At 36.6% G+C, this 17,535-nt stretch overlaps 1 protein-coding gene across 4 annotated transcripts in view; it reads left to right on the top strand.

Moving 5' to 3' along the window:
* Positions 1-17,535, top strand: part of WDSUB1 (WD repeat, sterile alpha motif and U-box domain containing 1) — a 70,421-nt gene that overhangs the window by 22,549 nt on the left and 30,337 nt on the right. For 3 of the 4 annotated variants that reach the window (XM_047772677.1, XM_047772676.1, XM_047772679.1), the window contains 5 exons: positions 5,384-5,417; positions 6,614-6,654; positions 6,737-6,843; positions 7,834-8,013; positions 13,203-13,343. In XM_047772677.1, coding sequence (XP_047628633.1) covers positions 5,384-5,417; positions 6,614-6,654; positions 6,737-6,843; positions 7,834-8,013; positions 13,203-13,343 — 503 coding nt within the window. The remainder of the gene's footprint in view (positions 1-5,383; positions 5,418-6,613; positions 6,655-6,736; positions 6,844-7,833; positions 8,014-13,202; positions 13,344-17,535) is intronic. The other variant, XM_047772678.1, reaches the window with a different exon arrangement.

Below are 17,535 nucleotides of genomic sequence, written 5' to 3'. Positions count from 1 at the left end.
GTTGTTTGGCTTTTGATGTTGAGCTACATAAGTTCTTTGTATATTTTGGAGATTACTTCCTTGTCTTTTCATTTACAAATACTTTCTCTCATTTTGTTTTACTACACAAAATCTTTTACATTTAATTAGGTCCCATTTGTTTGTTTGCTTTGTTTTTTAGGGTCACCCACAGTATACGGAGCTTCCCAGGCTAGGGGTTGAATTGGAGCTGTAGCTGCTGACCTACCCACAGCCACAGCACGTCAGATCTGAGCCACGTCTGTGACTTAAACCACAGGCCACAGCAATGCCAGATCCTTAACCCACTGAGGGAGGCCAGGGATCAAACCTGCATCTTCATGGATGCTAGTCAGATTTGTTGCCACTGAGCCACAACAGGAACTGTTTATTTTTATTTTTCTTACTCTAGGAGGTGGATCTGAAATGATATTGCTGTGATTTATGTCAGAGAGTGTTCTGCCTATGTTTTCCTCTAAGTTTTATAGTATCTGATGTTATATGTACGTCTTAATCCATTTTGAGGGTTTTTTTGTGTGTGTGTTTGTGTATGGTGTTAGAAATGTTCTGATTTTGTTCTTTTATGGTAGCCAGTTTTCTTATTGAAGAGACTGTATTTTCTCCATTGTGTATTCTTGCCTGTGTTGTAGATTAGTTGACCATAGGCATGTGGGTTTATTTCTGGGCTTTCTATGCTGTTCTGCTGATCTATATTTCTGTTTCTGCCAGTATAATACTGTTTTGGTGACTATACCTTTGTAGTATAGTCTTAAGTCAGGGAACCTGATTACTCCAGCTCCATTTTTCTTTCTCAGGATTGCTTTTGGTATTTGGTGTCTTTTGTGTTTCCATACAAATTAAAACTTTTTTAGTTCTGTGAAAAATACCATTGGTAATTTAATAGGTATTTCACTGAATCTGTAGTATAGATTGTACAATATAGATTGTAGTATAGTATACTAGTGTAGTATACCTTGGGTAGTATAGTCATTTTGATAATATTAACCCTTCCAATCTAAGAGCATAGTATATTTTTCATCAGTTTGTGACATCTTTGATTTCCTTCATCAGTGTCTTATAGTTTTCAGAATACAGGTCTTTTGCCTCTTTAGGTAGGTTTATTCCTAGATACTTTGTTCCTTTTGGTGTGATGGTAAATGACATTGTTTCCTTCGTTTCTCTTTCTGATCTCTCATTGTTAGTGTATAAGAATGCAAGAGACTTCCGGGTGTTCATTTTGTATCCTGCAACTATACTAAATTCATTGATGATCTCTCCTAGTTTTCTGGTAACATCCTTAGGGCTTTCTATGTTTAGTATTATGTCAATTGCAGACAGTGACAGTTTAACTTCTTTTCCTATTTTGATTCCTTTTATTTTTCTTCTCTGATTGCCATGGCTAGACTTCCAATACTATGTTGAATAAAAGTGAGAGTGTGGCCATCCTTGTCTTGTTCCTGATCTTAGCAGAAATTCTTGCAGCTTTTCACCATTTAGAATGATGTTAGCTATGGGTTTATCATATATGGCCTTTATTATGTTAAAGTTCCCTCTATACCCACTTTCTGGAGGGTCGTTTTTAATCAAAAAAGAATGTTGGATTTTGCTGAAAGCTTTTTCTGCATCTATTAAGATGACCATATGGTTTTTTATCCTTTAATTTTTTAATGGGGTTTATCACACCGATTGACTTGTGAATCTTGAAAAATCCTTGCCTCACTGGGATAAATCCCACTTGATCATGGTGTATGATCCTTTTTGTACTGTTGGACTCAGTTTGCTAGTAATTTAGTGAGGATTTTATATCTATGTTCATTAGTGATATTGGCCTATAATTTTCTCTTTTTTTGGTCTTTTTAGTGTCTCCTTCTAGTGAATATTTTATTTCAATTACTGTATTTTGCATTTGTGCTTGCTTAATCTTTAAACCATCTATTTCTTTGTTCACTGTTTCTTGTGGTTTATCAGTCTTTGTTTCCAGTTTTTTCCCCAGGATCTTGAATCATATTTACTAACATTACTCTTAAAGTCTTATTCATGGAGGTTGCTAATCTCCAGGTCACTTAGTTGATTTCCTGGAGTTTTTTTCTTCTTCCTCTGTCTGGGTCACTTTTCTCTGCCTTTTCATTTTGTCTAGCTTTCTGTGTGGTCTACTTTTTGAAGGCTATAGGGTTGTAGCCTCTCTTGCTTCTCGTGTCTGCCCCCCTGTGGGTGAATTTGATATGGGGCTTGTGGCAGCCTTCCTGATAGGAGGGTGCTGGTGCCTGCACACTAGTTGGTGGAGCTGTATCTTGTCCCTTTGGTGGGTGAGTCTTTGTCTCTGGGTGTGATTAGAGGTGGCTGTGTGCCTTAGGAGGTCTTTATTCAGCCTCTTTGCTGATGGGTGGGGCTGTGTTCCTTCCCTGTTGGTTGTTTGGGCTGGTACTTCTCAGACCTGATGGGTAGGACCAGATTTTTCCAAATTGGTAGATTCCAGGTGAGCTCACACTGATGATTATTCCCTGGGACCTCTGCCTCCAGTGTTCTCCACAGGGGGCCATAGCCACCCCTGCTTTCCCAGGAGACCTTCCAAGGCCTACAGGTAGGTCTGACCCAGGTTTTAATGAAATTCCTGCTTTGCCCTGGGTCCCAGTGTACATGAAACCCTGAGTGCACCCTCCAAGAGTGGAGTCTGTTTCCCCCAGTCCTGTGGAGCTCCTGCACACAAGCCCTGCTGACCTTCAATGTCAAATGCTTCAGGGAGCTCCTCCTCCCAATGCCAGGCCTCCAGGCTAGTGAACCTGACATGGGCTTTGGAACCCTCACTCCTGTGGGAGAGCCTCTGCAATATAGTTGTTTTCCAGTCTATGGGTCACCCACCTGGCGACTATAAGATTGCTTATATTATGAAAGCGCTCCTCCTACAATGTTTATTTGGCTTCTTCTTTGTCTTTGGGCATGGAATATCTTTTTTTGGTAGCTCTTAATCTATTTTGTTGATGGTTGTTCTGCAGTTGGTTGTAATTTTGGTATTTTTGTGACAGGAGGTAGGTTTGAGTCCCTCTACTGTGCCATATTGTCTCTCCCTCTAAGTGAAATAAGTGTATTAAAAGGCTTGAATATTAATGTGTTATTTATAAAGCAAAGTGGGGTTAAGGTGACAGGGCAGATTGTGATGGAATATGGGTGCTGAAAAGTTGAAGGAAGTTTCTATCTATCTATCTAAAGCCAGGGGTACCAAAACAATTGAAATTTTTGTTTGGTGTTGGTTTATGTTTTATTTAGGGAATATTTTGGGGTTTTATATTGTTTTAGTAGTTTCAAGATATTTTGTCTGTTTATAGTGGTTATAAATATTTTTTGGTCCTTCAAACCTAAATCTCAGATATCAAAAACTGTTATTTTTCCCTAATCCTAATTTCTTTCCCCCCAAACCTAATCAGTTGTCAAATTCTATTACATCTTTCTTTGAATCCCCATGTCAAATTATGGGTATAGGAGGTGATTTAAAATCTTTTTAACCTCTAAATGTCTGCAGGTCTCTGAACATAACCTCCTTTCTTCTGGTTTAGCTTCAGTAGACTCTTAGTTCTGTATGGTCTTTTGCTTCTCAAATTCATATTTGTGTCTTGTCAGCAAGTGAACCCATTTCATTGCCATTATGGCTGGCTATCTGTTGTATACAAAACTGTCTAATGATGATCCAGCTTCTCAAGTGATACATCATTGGGATGAGTTAGTTTTAATTGCACTAGTGATAGGTTCAGAAAGTAGAATTTCCCTTTAGGTGTTTTTGTTTGTTTGTTTGTTTGTTTTTTAAAGGATATTAAGAAGTAATGAAGTTTCCCTGAGAATTTTTTCTTCTTATGGTGCGCCTGCAGCATAAGGTAATTCCTGGGCCAGGGGTCAAATTGGAGCCACAGCTTTGGCCTACACCACATCCATGGCGACACCGGATCCAAGTCTGCAGTGTATACCACAGCTTGTGGCAACGCTGGATCCTTAACCCACTGAGCAAGGCCAGGGATTGAACCTGCAAACTCAGAGACAACATCAAGTTCTTAACCCACTGAGCTACAACAGGAACTCGTCCCCTAAGAATTTTAAATATTCTAGTAATAATACCTTGTACCTTCAGGAATTTAGGACTAAATAAGAGTGTTTGTAAATCATGTCTATCATATACATGAGCTGTCAATATTATTTCTTAATGTTTTTGGCTATAATTTAATATTTAATGCTATATTCTGCTTTGGCATCCAGAATGCATATATGCTTCTCATTTGCTTGTAAAGTGTAATTTCTATTTGAAGTCTATGACAGATATTCTGCAGTTAGAATCTATTATCAACATTGTATAGCCTACTAAATAAGGAATTTTAAGTCTTATTCAAAGGAATTTCCAACTTTCCAATAGATATGATACCTGTGATCAGACTGTAATCAGATTCCTTAAATAACAGCACAAATACTATTAAAGTTTTACAGAGAGTAGTAACACTTGTACTGGTGGTATATTTTCTCATTTTGAAAGATAGATCATGGTGGCATAACAACTATTTCCAAAAGGCTGAAAATATTGTGTAAAATCATACTTATCTGTTGGTTTCTGATTATATAGTTTGGTATTGCATTTTTCTTTTGAATGGTGATTTTTTTTCACTAGATGATTGTTTTAGTTTTTATAGCATTAAAAGAGACCATGTAGAGTCCATATCAAGTTTAGAATTATAATTTTCAAAGATGAGTCATAATCAAGACATATGTATGTTTGTATTGATTAGCAATTAAGGCACAGCCATATTGATAATAAAGAACAGTGTAAACAAATCAAGTAGCAAGTAATAGCTTTTCCTTGTAGTGGTTTTTCCCCTTGAGTTACTAACTTGATATGAGATTGTGTCTTTTTTATGCATTACAAATCCTTTTTCTGCTTACAGCTATACAGTATAGGTAGCATGTGCCAGGGTTGAATAAATTTATAATTTTCTGGTAAATTTTGTACATGATATGTAGTTTTTTGAATAAAAATACATACGTATGAACAAAAGGCTGCATTCTTTTTTTTTTTTTTTCTTAGGGTTGCACTAGCAGCATATCAAAGTTCCCAGGCTAGGGGTTGAATTGGAGCTGTAGCCCCCAGCCTACACCATAGCAATGCCAGATCTGAGCTGCGTCTGCGACCTACACCACATTCACTTCAATGCTGGATCCTGCATCCTCATGGATGCTAGTCACATTCATTTCTGCTGCACCACGACAGGAACTCCAAAAGACTGCATTCTTAATGTTTATCGATATTTCAGCCTTTTCTTAAAGTTCTTGATGTGATTTTAAAATATTAATTCCATAAAGACTGTATTTTGTTTTTATAGAACTTTTCACCCATAATTTTTTTCTTTTAAAGATCAGTGGATAAGTCTGTCATTGTGTATGATACTGTAAGTATTTCAAAATCTTGTGTGATCTGTGTAATTATGTTTATTCTTTTGAACTTTAAGGTTAGTTAGGCAAGATGGGAAAAATGTATATTTTTTTCTGAACAGGGTGCTGAAGAATATAATATGTACATTTTCAGAAATGCTAAAATAATTATGAAAGTAAGGTATTGGTTCTGGAACAAGCCCTTAAATATTTCAGAAATGGTTTTAAGATGGACAGATCTTTGATCAGAGAAAACAGATTTAAAGAGCACCAATATTCAGAAAAATCACTTTTTAAATCAATTATTCTTAAACTTGTATACCGGGTTTCTTTGATGGCAAAGTGGCCTACCATTTTAGAGTACTGGCTGGATTTAGAGACTAGTATAAGGAAGAGTAGGTTATAAAGGATTTGGAAACATGGGGCTTATTGTATATCCATGTGAATAAAGACCAAGTTGCATGAGTATGAAGAAAAATGAACATTTTCTAGAGAGTCAAGCTGTAATTGACAAAAATATTCTCCAAGAGAAATCAGTGTTGAGTGGAACTTCACAGCGGTCAAGTTTAGGTTGTAAGTATGCCATTAAATGAAATAGAGATGTAAGCCATCAAAGTGTAGCAGTCAAGCAAGAAGCTAAGCTAGTCCTTCACACATAAGTTCAAATCACTGAGTGTTGGCAGGAAGTGGCAAAGAGTATTCAAGTTAAGTTAGATCCTTAATATTTTTCAGGAAATTTTTGCAAGATTTTGCATTTACAGAAATGACTAACAAATTTTTGGATATGTGTGTGTGTGTGTGTGTGTGTGTGTATAATCAGTTAAATGCATCTAGATACTGGATGGCCAGCTAAATGTACTCAAAATCTAAGTGACTAATTTCTACTTACTGCTCTGTAGTGGGTACAAGTCAAATGCCATAACAAAGATATGATTTATTTCATGGTTATCATTAGCAAGTTGAGACAAAGTGGTTAAGACTCTATTTTACTAAAAATTTCAGCAGACAGCAGTGCTGATAATTGAGAAAGAGTGAAATAAGTACCTGATAGTATTAGTTATAAATGATATTCTGTATTCATTGGGTCAAGTTTCAGCTTATATTAGTGACTCATAATAATAATAGAATACATAGAGTATATAAGCCATTCAAGTCAAGTCTTTACTCAGGTGAGAGTAAAGTTACTGGTAAAGCTGTTTATGTTGTTTTGCAGAATACTGAGAATATACTTTACACCTTGACTCAGCACACCAGGTATGAACCTTACCTCACTTTGTGTTAATATAATTAAAAAATTGGGCTGAGGGGATGTATCATAGTTGTTTTTGTTAACTAGGTACGTCACAGCTTGTGCCTTTGCACCCAGTATCCTTTTACTTGCTACTGGTTCAATGGACAAAACAGTGAACATTTGGCAGTTTGACCCAGGAGCACTTTGCCAAGGTTAGTAAGGAGGGCATATTTAACCCAGTTCACCAATGCTATTTATCATTAAAGTTAGAAATTCAGTAATTTTTTTGAGAAATTAATTCACACTGCTTGTCTCAATATAAAGCATACATTCAAAACTAATGTCATTTAAAAATAATTTTAGAGAACCCAGTGTTAAAGTGATTGACCTACATTAAAACTGTTGATATAAATGTTTTTGGGTCTACAGTTGTGTATGTCATGAGCTCTTTATTTATACTGTATACTAATTTTTCAGGTAAGTATAGCCCTGAACAAAATATAAATGATAGTTTTATTTTGTTGGTTTTATTTTTGGTTTCATCAAGCAATGTTGTTACATAATTTTGGGGTTTTTAAAAAAAAATTTTTTTTTTTGTCTTTTTGTCTTTTTGCCTTTTCTAGGGCCACTCCCATGGCACATGGAGGTTCCCAGGCTAGGGGTCTAATCGGAGCTGTAGCCACCAGCCTACGCCAGAGCCACAGCAACGTGGGATCTGAGCCGCGTCTGCAACCTACACCACAGCTCACGGCAACACCGGATCGTTAACCCACTGAGCAATGGCAGGGATCGAACCTGCAACCTCATGGTTCCTAGTCGGATTCGTTAACCACTGCGCCACGACGGGAACTCCAAAAAATTTTTATCACCGTCAAAATTAACCAAATAGTGGTGCTGATAGGCAGTTGGTAGATTAGATAGACTTTTGCTGATATGAATTTTATATAATAAAAGCTTTTTCTGGAGTGGAAAAAGTTCTGAAAGTGTAGTATTTAATGTAATATTAAATAATACTTTAATTATGCATAGTATTGTTTGATTTTTTGAAATTTCTTAAAGGATTTTAAAGTAGAAAACACTGACTCAAGAAAATTTCATTTGCTTTTTTGCTACAAAGTGAGAATGTTTATAAAAGAAATACTTTTGCTTGTACTTCACTTACCTTTTGTTTGAGGGTTTTTTTGGTTTGTTTGTGTTTTAAGCAAGGATCCCAGAAGATCAACCAGAGCAATTTGTCGAAGATTGGTCAGAGGACGCCGTCTCAGACTGGCTTTGTGCACAAGGTTTAAAAGACCTCGTTGATATTTTCAAAATGAATAATATTGATGGAAGAGAACTGTTGAATCTTACAAAAGAAAGTCTGGCTGATGATTTGAAGATTGGTAAGATTAATGAAAGATAGGTAGTCTTAAAAACAACTTCTGATGATTTACTCTGAGGTTGGATTGAGTTGCATTAATGGTCTCCTTTTAATATTCGACCACAGTAGTTTTCTGGTGTATGTCTTTGTATAGAAGGGAAGTGTGTTTTTTAAGGAGTTCCTGGTGGCCTAGTAGGTTAAGGATCAGGCATTGTCACTGCCGTGGATTGATCCCTGGCCTGGGAACTTCTGCATGCCATGGGTATAGCCCCCCCCCCCAAAAAAAACCCCAAAAACAGAGGAAAGTATATTGTTACTTGATAATGGAAAAGAAATGTTACATACTGTTTCTTTAGGTAATTAAAGCCACTATGTAACTGTAATTAAAAAATATATTGGACTTCCCCATCGTGGCTCAGCAGTAAGAAACCAGACTAGTATCTATGAGAATGAAGGTTTGATCTCTGGCCTTGCTCAGTGGGTTAAGGATTCATGGGTTAAGGATTCAGTGTTGCCTTGAGCTGTAGTGTAGGTCACAGATGAAGCTTGTATTGTGCATTGCTGTGGCTGTGGCATAGGCCAGCAGCTGCAGCTGGGTTTCGACCCCTAGTCTGGGAACTTCCATGTGCTGAGGGTGCAGCCCTAAAAAGACAAAAAATATATATATTTATATTTTTGTATTATACACACACACACGTATATGTAGATATATTATTAAATATGTATGTTTAAATTGTGATATAATTCACTCTTTTATAAGTGCAGTAATTTTTAGTGTACTCACAGAGTTGTACAACCATCACCGCTACGTGATTCAAGAACATTTTCATCACTTCCGGAGGAAACTCCATGCCCATTGGCAGTCACTCCTATTCTGTTTTTGTCTAGCTCCTGGCAACCATTCATCTGCTTTCTGTCTGGAAGGATTGGCCTTTCGTGTCTAGCCTCTTTGGCTTAGCATGTCTCAAGGGTCATACATGTTGTAGTATATGTTAGTACTTCATTTCTTTTTATGACTGAATATTCCATTGTATGAATTTACAACTTTTGCTCATTTGTTCATCCGTTGACTGAATTTAGATTGTTCTCATTTTTTTAGATTTTATGAGTAATGCTGCTATGAACCTTCATGTACAAGTATTGTGTGGGCATCTGTTTTCAGTTTTCTTGGGCATATAATTAGGAGTGGAATTGGCGGGTCATATGGTAACTCTGTGTTTACCTTTGAAAAACTGCCTGTTTTCCAGAGCAACTACATTTTTTTTAATGCTCTCACCAGCAGTGTATGAGGATTCCAGTTTCTCCACATCCTCATCAACACGTTTGCTTTTCAAATTATAGCCATCCTAGTGGTTTCTCATTATGGTTTTGATATGCATTTTCCTGACGACTAGTGACATTCAACAACTTTTCATGTGCTCATTGGCCATTTGTACATCTTTAGAGAAAGTCTATTCAGATTTCTTTGTCCATTAAAAAAACTGGGTTGTCTTTTTTGTTGAGTTGTTTATATAAATTTGGATTCTAGACCCTTAATAAGGTATGTGATTTGTATTTTCTCCTATTCTGTGGCTTATTGTTAGACTTTGTTGACAGTGCCCTCTGATGCACAAAAGTTTTTGTTTGGGGTTTTTTTTTTTTTGCCTTTTTGTCTTTTTAGGGCCACACCCGTGGCATATGGAGGTTCCCAGGCTAGGGGCTGAATTGGAGCTGTAGCCACTGGCCTACACCACAGCTCACTGCACTGCCAGATCCCCAACCCACTGAGCAAGGCCAGGGATCAAATCCGCAACCTCATGAATGCTAGTCGGGTTCGTTAACTGCTGAGCCATGACGGGAACTCTTGATGCACAAGTTATTTAAAAAAAATTTTATTGGAATATAGTTGACTTACAAAGTTGTGTTAATTTCAAGAATACAGCAAAGTAAATCAGTTATACATGTATCCATTCTTTTTTCCATAGAGGTTATTATACAATGTTGAGTAAATTTCCCTGTGCTATACAGTAGGTCCTTGTTACCTATCTATTTTATATATAGTAGTGTGTATATGTCAATCCAGACCCCCAGTTTATCCCTCCCCCCACATTTCCTCTTTGGTAACCATAAATTTGGTTTCAAAATCTTTGAGGCTGTTTCTATTTTGTAAGTTCCTTTGCATCATTTTAAATTAGATTCCACATATTAGTGATATCATTTTATTTGCCTTTCTCTGTCTGACTTCACCTAGTATGATAATTTCTAGGTCCATCCCTGTTGCTGCAAATGGCATTATTTCATTCTTTTTATGGCTAATAATCCATTGCATTTATGTGTCACATCTTTTTCCAGTCCTCTGTTGGTGGACATTTAGGTTGCTTCCATGTCTTGGCTGTTGGAAATAGTGCTGCAGTGAACATAAGGGTGCACACATCTTTTTAAATTATGGTTTTCTCCAGATGGATGCCCAGGAGTGGGATTGCTGGATCATATGTTAGTTCTTTTCTATATTTAGTTTTCTGAGGAGCCTCCATACTGTTCTCCATAGTGGTTGCACCAACTTATATTCCATTTACGTTATATTTTTTTATTTATTCAGGTCGTCTTAATGTCTTTTGACAATGCTTTGTAATTTTCCATGTACAAATCATTTTTTTCTTAAGTGTACAATTCAGTGGATTTTAGTGTACTTTCAGAGTTACAGAGTCATCACCACTGTCTAATTTCAGAACATTTTTATCCTCCCCCAAACCCATTCTAGCCTCTCTGTAGCCTCTTGGCAACCACTAATCTGTCTTCTGTAGAAATAGGATTTACCTATTTTGGACATTTCTTGTAAGGGGAATCATACAATATGTGGCCTTTTATATATGGCTTCTTTTATTTATCCTTTCAGGATTCATCCATATTTCCATGTTTTGTATGTATGAGTAGTTCATTCCTTTATACTGCTAAATAGTATTCCATTGTATAGCTATACCACATTTTGTTTATCCATTCATCAGTTGATGGACATTTGCTTGTTTCTTCTTTTTGGCATTTATCAATAAGGCTTCTATGAATAAATATGTATGAGTATATTTTCATTTATCTTGGGTATATAATTAAAAGTAGAGTAATTCTACATTTAATATTTAGAGGAACTGACAGACTGTTTTCCAAAGCAGCTGTGCTATTTTTCATTCCCACTAGCAATGTGTTAGGTTTCCAATTTCTTCACCTTTTTGTCAACACTGGTTATTACCTACCTTTTTGATTATAGCCATCCAGTAGAAATGGTGTTTCATTGTGGTTTGCATTTGCGTTTGTAATGATATGTAGCATATTTTCAAGTGTTTGTTGCTGTGTATATCTCTTTTTTGAACTTTATCCTTTTAAAGTTGATTTTTCTTTTTTTTAATTGCCACACCTGCAGCAAATATAAGTTCCCAGGCCAGTGACTGAATCCGAGCCACAGCTGCAACCTATCCTGCAGTTCAGCAACACTAGATCCTTCAGCCCACTGCACCACCCTGAGGACCAAAGGAACCCACACCTCCGCAGACACTGAGCCGCTGCTCTGTGCCACAGTGGGAACTCCTAAAATTGATTTGTCTTTTTATTGTTGAATTGTAAGGGTGTTAGCACACATGTATAGTATTTTTGACAGGGTAATGTATGCAGTTTTCAGAATATTAAATGATTCTGTATCCTTATTACACGTTGTATAATTATCCCCTTTAATGAGATGACTACTGTCTAATTATAAATGTGTTGTGGTGCTTTTAAAAATTTTTTTTAGAAATTCTCAATTTGGTTTCGGTGAATTACACAGGAAAGAAGTCATAGGAGGGTTGTGCAATAGTCCCTATGATGTAGGAAGCTGCTGGGTTGACTTGGTACTTCTCTAGATGTGGTCAGTGAGTCCAAATAGATTTAAGTCATTTATTACTCATGGCACAGCAGGAGACATGAACTTCACATTCTCATTGGCTCCCCTTTCCCCGTAAGTCTTGTGGGGGCAATTTGTGTTTGTGTCATAGCTGAGGAACCCCGAATTTATGAAACCCCCATCTTATAGGAGGACTTCTAGCAAACTAGTTCATGAGGAAGACGTTATCTTTGTACTTGTCAGGAAACAAATTTGCCCTCTGACTGGCAGGGAGACACTGTCTCTAGCTTCCAAGGAAGTTTGCAAACATCCTTGAAAAGATTGCCAGGCAAAAGGTGTCATAAGGTGTATATAAACACTATAGAGAATTACCTTCTAATCAGAAAGCTGATTTGGTTTTTTATGGGAAGTTTGAGGCATTCTGAAATGTAATTCTTTTTTTCTACCCACCCCAACCTCCCAAACACCTCTACCTAAAACAGAACTGTCAGCTAGTTTATCTAAAGATACAAAACATCTGATAACACTAAATTTCCTGAATTTAATTATATTAAACTTCTTGAAATTAAAAATTAAGAATTTTAAAAATTTAAGATACAAAATTTATGCATACAGTCTTAGACAAACAGATGACCTTTATTTGAGATTGTGTTTCACTTGAGATTGTTACATATTACGAGCAAATAATATATCCTGTTTCATAATGTTCAAAAATATAAGGTGGAATTTTTATATTATTAAACTGAACTTTTTAAAATTTATTTTTAGGAAATTTTTTGTTGACTAAACCTGTAATAAGGAGTGTTTTCTGATTTTGTGTAGTATATTAGTGTTCTAGCAATGTGAAATTCTTGAGAAACTTAGAGATTTGAAAGTTACTTAGAATAAACTTTCTATTGCTGAGTTAATAACACAGTATTTTATATATAATATATATAAAGTATATTTTAAAATGTATATTTAAAGTATATTTTAAAAAAGAAAAAAAAATTTTAATGGCTGCACCTGCAGCATATGGAAGTTATCCGGCCAGAAATTGAATCTGAGCTTCAGCTATAAGCTATGTCACAGCTGCAGCAATGCTGGGTCCTTTAACCCACTGCTCTGGGCCAGGGATCGAACCTGCCCCTCTGCAGGGGCATGAGCTACAGTCGAATTCTTAACCCACTGCACCACAGTGGGAATGCCCAGTATTTATTACAAAGATTCGTTAAAGAATTTGTAAAGAAGAGGTTCCACGTGGTAAAACAGTCTATCTGAAGATTTTTGATTGTAGTGGATAAAATCTTTCTCTGTTTGCTGAAGACGTGTTTAGAGGTTAAAAGTAATTCTCTAGCCATAACATAATAATTTCTCTTCAGAATCTCTAGGGTTGCGGAGTAAAGTTCTGAGGAAAATTGAAGAGCTCAGGAAAAAGGTGAAAATCCTTTCTTCTGGAATTCCTGATGAATTTATATGTCCAATAACTAGGGAGCTTATGAAAGATCCTGTCATTGCATCAGGTATGTATGGTGCTATTCTAAGTCTCAGGGTATATATTCTACCAAATGAATCAGTAGTGTAGACAGTCTACAGAAGTTTGTTTAAAATGTGGAAAATTTTTTAAATTGTCATTTTATTTCTCATAAGGAGTTTCTTTAAAAAAAATTTCCTGGGGTTCTGTCATGGCTCAGTGGAAACCAATCTGACCAGCATCCATGAGCACGCAGGTTTGATCCCTGGCCTTGCTCAGTGGGTTAAGGATCCAGCATTGCTGTGAACTGTGGTGTAGGTTGCAGATAGGGCTCGGATCTGATGTGGCTGTGGCTGTAGTGTAGGTCAGCGGCTATAGCTCTGATTGGACCCCTAGCCTGGGAACCTCCATATGCTGCAGGAGCAGCCACTAAAAAAAAAAAAAAAAAAAAAGCAAAAATAATGCCTTAGATCTGAGGTGAACTATTGAACACTGTGTATTTCCTAATAAATAAAATTGGATGGAGCAGGTTTAGATAAGAGACAAAAGATATGTTTTGCAAGCTTTACTTAAACTTGTAAAATATGTATTTAGTTACTAGAAGTTAAAATACTGTTTTCAAAGATAGGCTGTTGAGATCTGTTGCTTGTTTTATCCTAAATTTAAACCTTACAGAAATAAGAATTTAAAGATTATAGAGTTAACATCATTCCACATTAATTTCTAATCTTTGCCAATAAGTATAAATATACTTTATATAGTTGTAATCAGTAATCCATATTATATTGTGCTTTTTATTTTTAAAACTTTATTATTACACATTTCTGAGTATTGGCTTTAGACATGTAATTTTGACTTTAATAACTTTATTCCATTATGGCTCTACTACAATTTGACTCTTCTACTATTTGATTTATGTATATGTCTGAAAAGCTTTATGTTGTAAATAACGTTGCCCTGATATCTTGGTACTCCTTTTATTGTCTTCTTACCATTGCTTAGGGATGTTTTCATGGCCTGTGTGCCCCAAAGCAGAATTAATCAGAGAATATTTTATGAAAATTAAGAAGTAATTGAAAGTTTTTGTTAGATTTTTTATTAGATTGTTTTCTAGAAAATTTAGAATGCTCCCAGCAATGTATGTAAGTATAGTTGTTTTTCTGCAGTTTTGTGATCATTGGTTTTTTTTTGGGGGGGAGGGGTCTTTTTGCCTTTTCTAGGGCCGCACATGCGGCATATGGAGGTTCCCAGGCTAGGGGTCTAATCGGAGCTGTAGCTGCTGGCCTACACCACAGCCACAGCAATGCAGGATCCAAGCCGCGTCTGCGACCTATGCTGAAGCTCACGGCACCGCTGGATCCTTAACCCACTGAGCGAGGCGAGGGATTGAACCCGAAACCTCATGGTTCCTAGTCAGTACTCCTTCTGGCCTATGAGAGGCTTTTGTTTCTGTTCTTAGGATAGTCAGTGTGCCTTTTCCATGTGGTAGAAAAACGTGAACACCAGTAGATCTCAAATTTTACATTTTACAGTTTCACACCCCCCCCCCAGAGAGGGACCATTCTGACATTTCTTTTTAGTGCCAACTCCAAACATCCCAGAGAAAGGACTCACTGGTCTAACCTTAACAAGGAACCTACCCCAGTGGTAGTCTCTACAAGCGTGAGGTGTGATGCTGTGGTTTGTCCCACCATGGAGAGTAGGATTATATATAAATGAGGTAACACCATAAGGAGGATAGTGGTGGAAGGGATGGTTTCCAAGAAAGGGGTACTGACCAAATAATGAATAGTTACTACGTAGATTTCCCCATGTTTTCTATATCTTCAATTTCTAAGTAATATATACTTTTTTTGGAAATTTTTTAATTTTTTTTTACAGAATAAAATACATACGTTTAAACACAATTACATTCACACAGATTATTATATCATGGATCTTAAGAAACAGATTAAGTGACTCCCTCTGAAGAAGTGGAATGGAAAATATGCTGAGACAAATAGGAAATTTATTCCATACTTTATCCCATTTTGTATGGCTTTCATCCTTACTATTTAGTATTATCTATTATATTTCAATATTTCTTTAAAAATTAGCATTATATTAAAATTGTTATGTTATGCAACTAAAATTTATAAAGAAGAAAGCCTTATATACCATTAAGTGTTTTATATAGCATAATAAAAAGAATAACTTAACTGTAAGAATAACAAAAATAATATACCCTCTGAAAATAAGTAGAATATAAAATGCATAAACTGGTTAAAAAACAGTGTAGCTATATAAATATGTCCTCACAATGTATTACATCTTATTGATTCCTCAATATAGGCATTACACCATTCTAGGTGATGTGATAAACAAGACATTATAGACCTTACATTGTACCATGGAGAGAAATGGTTATTAATAATACAATTGTAGAACTGTATTATTGTACAGTTGCATTATTTAATTATAATCATAAATTCTTTGATGGAGAGGAAATCAGAATCAGATCTAAGAAGACTTCAGCATTCCAAGAATGATGTCAAATGACCCCCTTTATGGTGGATTATGCACTTATTTACTATGAGATATATTTCTTCTCCAGAGATTCCTTGTTTGTGTATCAATTGTAGATTTTTGGTTTGCAGTCATTCTGAAGTTTTGGTATAAGAGTCTATATGTATATGAGATTGTTTTAAGTTCTCTTAATTGCAAGTTCATCTCCAGTGTCCTGCATTTCTACCCACCTCTTCTCATGATTTCTGATTTTGGTGGTATAATTATGCATGGATGATTTCGTATCTTTACTGTATATATGCCTTTACTGGTGAGCCTTGTCATTTGCGGAATTTTTGTTTCCTGTTGCTGTCTTTTCTTTTCTGCCTAGAGAAGTTCCTTTAGTATTTGTTGTAAGGCTGGCTTAGTGTTGCTGAATTTTCTCAACTTTTGGTTATCTGTGAAGGTTTTGATTTCTCCTTCAAATCTGAATGAGAGCCTTGCTGGGTAAAGTAATCTTGGTTGGAGGTCTTTTCCTTTCATCACGTTAAGTATATTAAGTCACTCCCTTCAGGCCTGCAGAGTTTCTGCTGAGAAATCTGCCAATAACCTTATCGGGATTCCCTTGTATGTTACTTGTTTCTTTTCCCTAGCTGCTTTCAGTCTTTTCTCTTTGTCTTTAATTTTGGTCAGTTTGATTAATATGTGTCTTGGTGTAGTCCTCCTTGGGTTTATTTTATATGATACTCACTGTGCTTCCTGGATTTGAGTGAGTGGTTCCTTTCCCATGTTAGGGAAATTTTCGGCTATTATCTCTTGGAATATTTTTTCTGTCCCCTTCTCTCTCTCTTCTCCTTCTTGCACCCCTGTAATATGGATGTTGGTGCATTTAACATTGTCCCAGAGTTTCCTGAGACTCTCTTCATTTTTTTCAATCTTTTTTCTCTTTTCTGTTCTGCATCCGTAATTTCCACTAATCTGTCCTCCACCTCGCTTATTTGTTCTTCTGCCTCCTGTATTCTGCTGTTAGCTGCTTCTAGTGAGCTTTTTATTTCAGTTATTGTATTTTGCATTTCATCTTGTTTAAGTTTCATATCTTGTATCTCTTTGGTCAGTGTTTCCTGTAAGTTATCCATCTTTGCCTCCAGTTTATTTCCAATGTCTTGCATCATCTTCAGCATCGACAGTCTAAAGTCTTTTTCCTGGAGGCTGAGAATCTCCTCATTGCTTAGCTGATTTTCTGGGGTTTTTCCTTTCTCCCTCATCTGAGTTATAGTTCTCTGTCTTTTCATTTTTATAGGTTTTTGGTGTGGTGACCTTTTTACAGAGTAAAGAGTTGTAGCCTCTCTTCCTTCTGGTGTCTGCCCCCCTTGTGGCTGAAGTCAGTATGGGGGCTTGCTGAAGGCTTCCTGAAGGAAGGGGCTGGTGCCTGCCCACTGGTAGGTGGAGCCAATTCTAATCCCTCTGGTGGGTGGGGCTTAGTCTCTGGATGGGATTAGAGGCAGCCTGTTCACTGAGGGGTGGGACTGTGATTCCCACCTGGATTGTTTGCCCTGGGGCTTCTCAGTGCTGACTGATGGGGTGGGGCCAGATTTTCCAAAAATGTCCACCTCCAGAGAAAGGCAGCTGCTGAATATTCCCGAGAGCTTTGCCTTCAATGTCCTTCCCTCACAGAAAGCCACATTCACCCCTGTTTTCCCAGGATGTCCTCCAAGAACTGCAGTGAGGTTTGATCCAGATTCCTATGGAGACCTCGC

The sequence above is a fragment of the Phacochoerus africanus genome, chromosome 3 (assembly GCF_016906955.1).
Source record: "Phacochoerus africanus isolate WHEZ1 chromosome 3, ROS_Pafr_v1, whole genome shotgun sequence".
NCBI lineage: Eukaryota > Metazoa > Chordata > Mammalia > Artiodactyla > Suidae > Phacochoerus > Phacochoerus africanus.
This window is presented reverse-complemented; position numbering and strand designations above follow the sequence as displayed.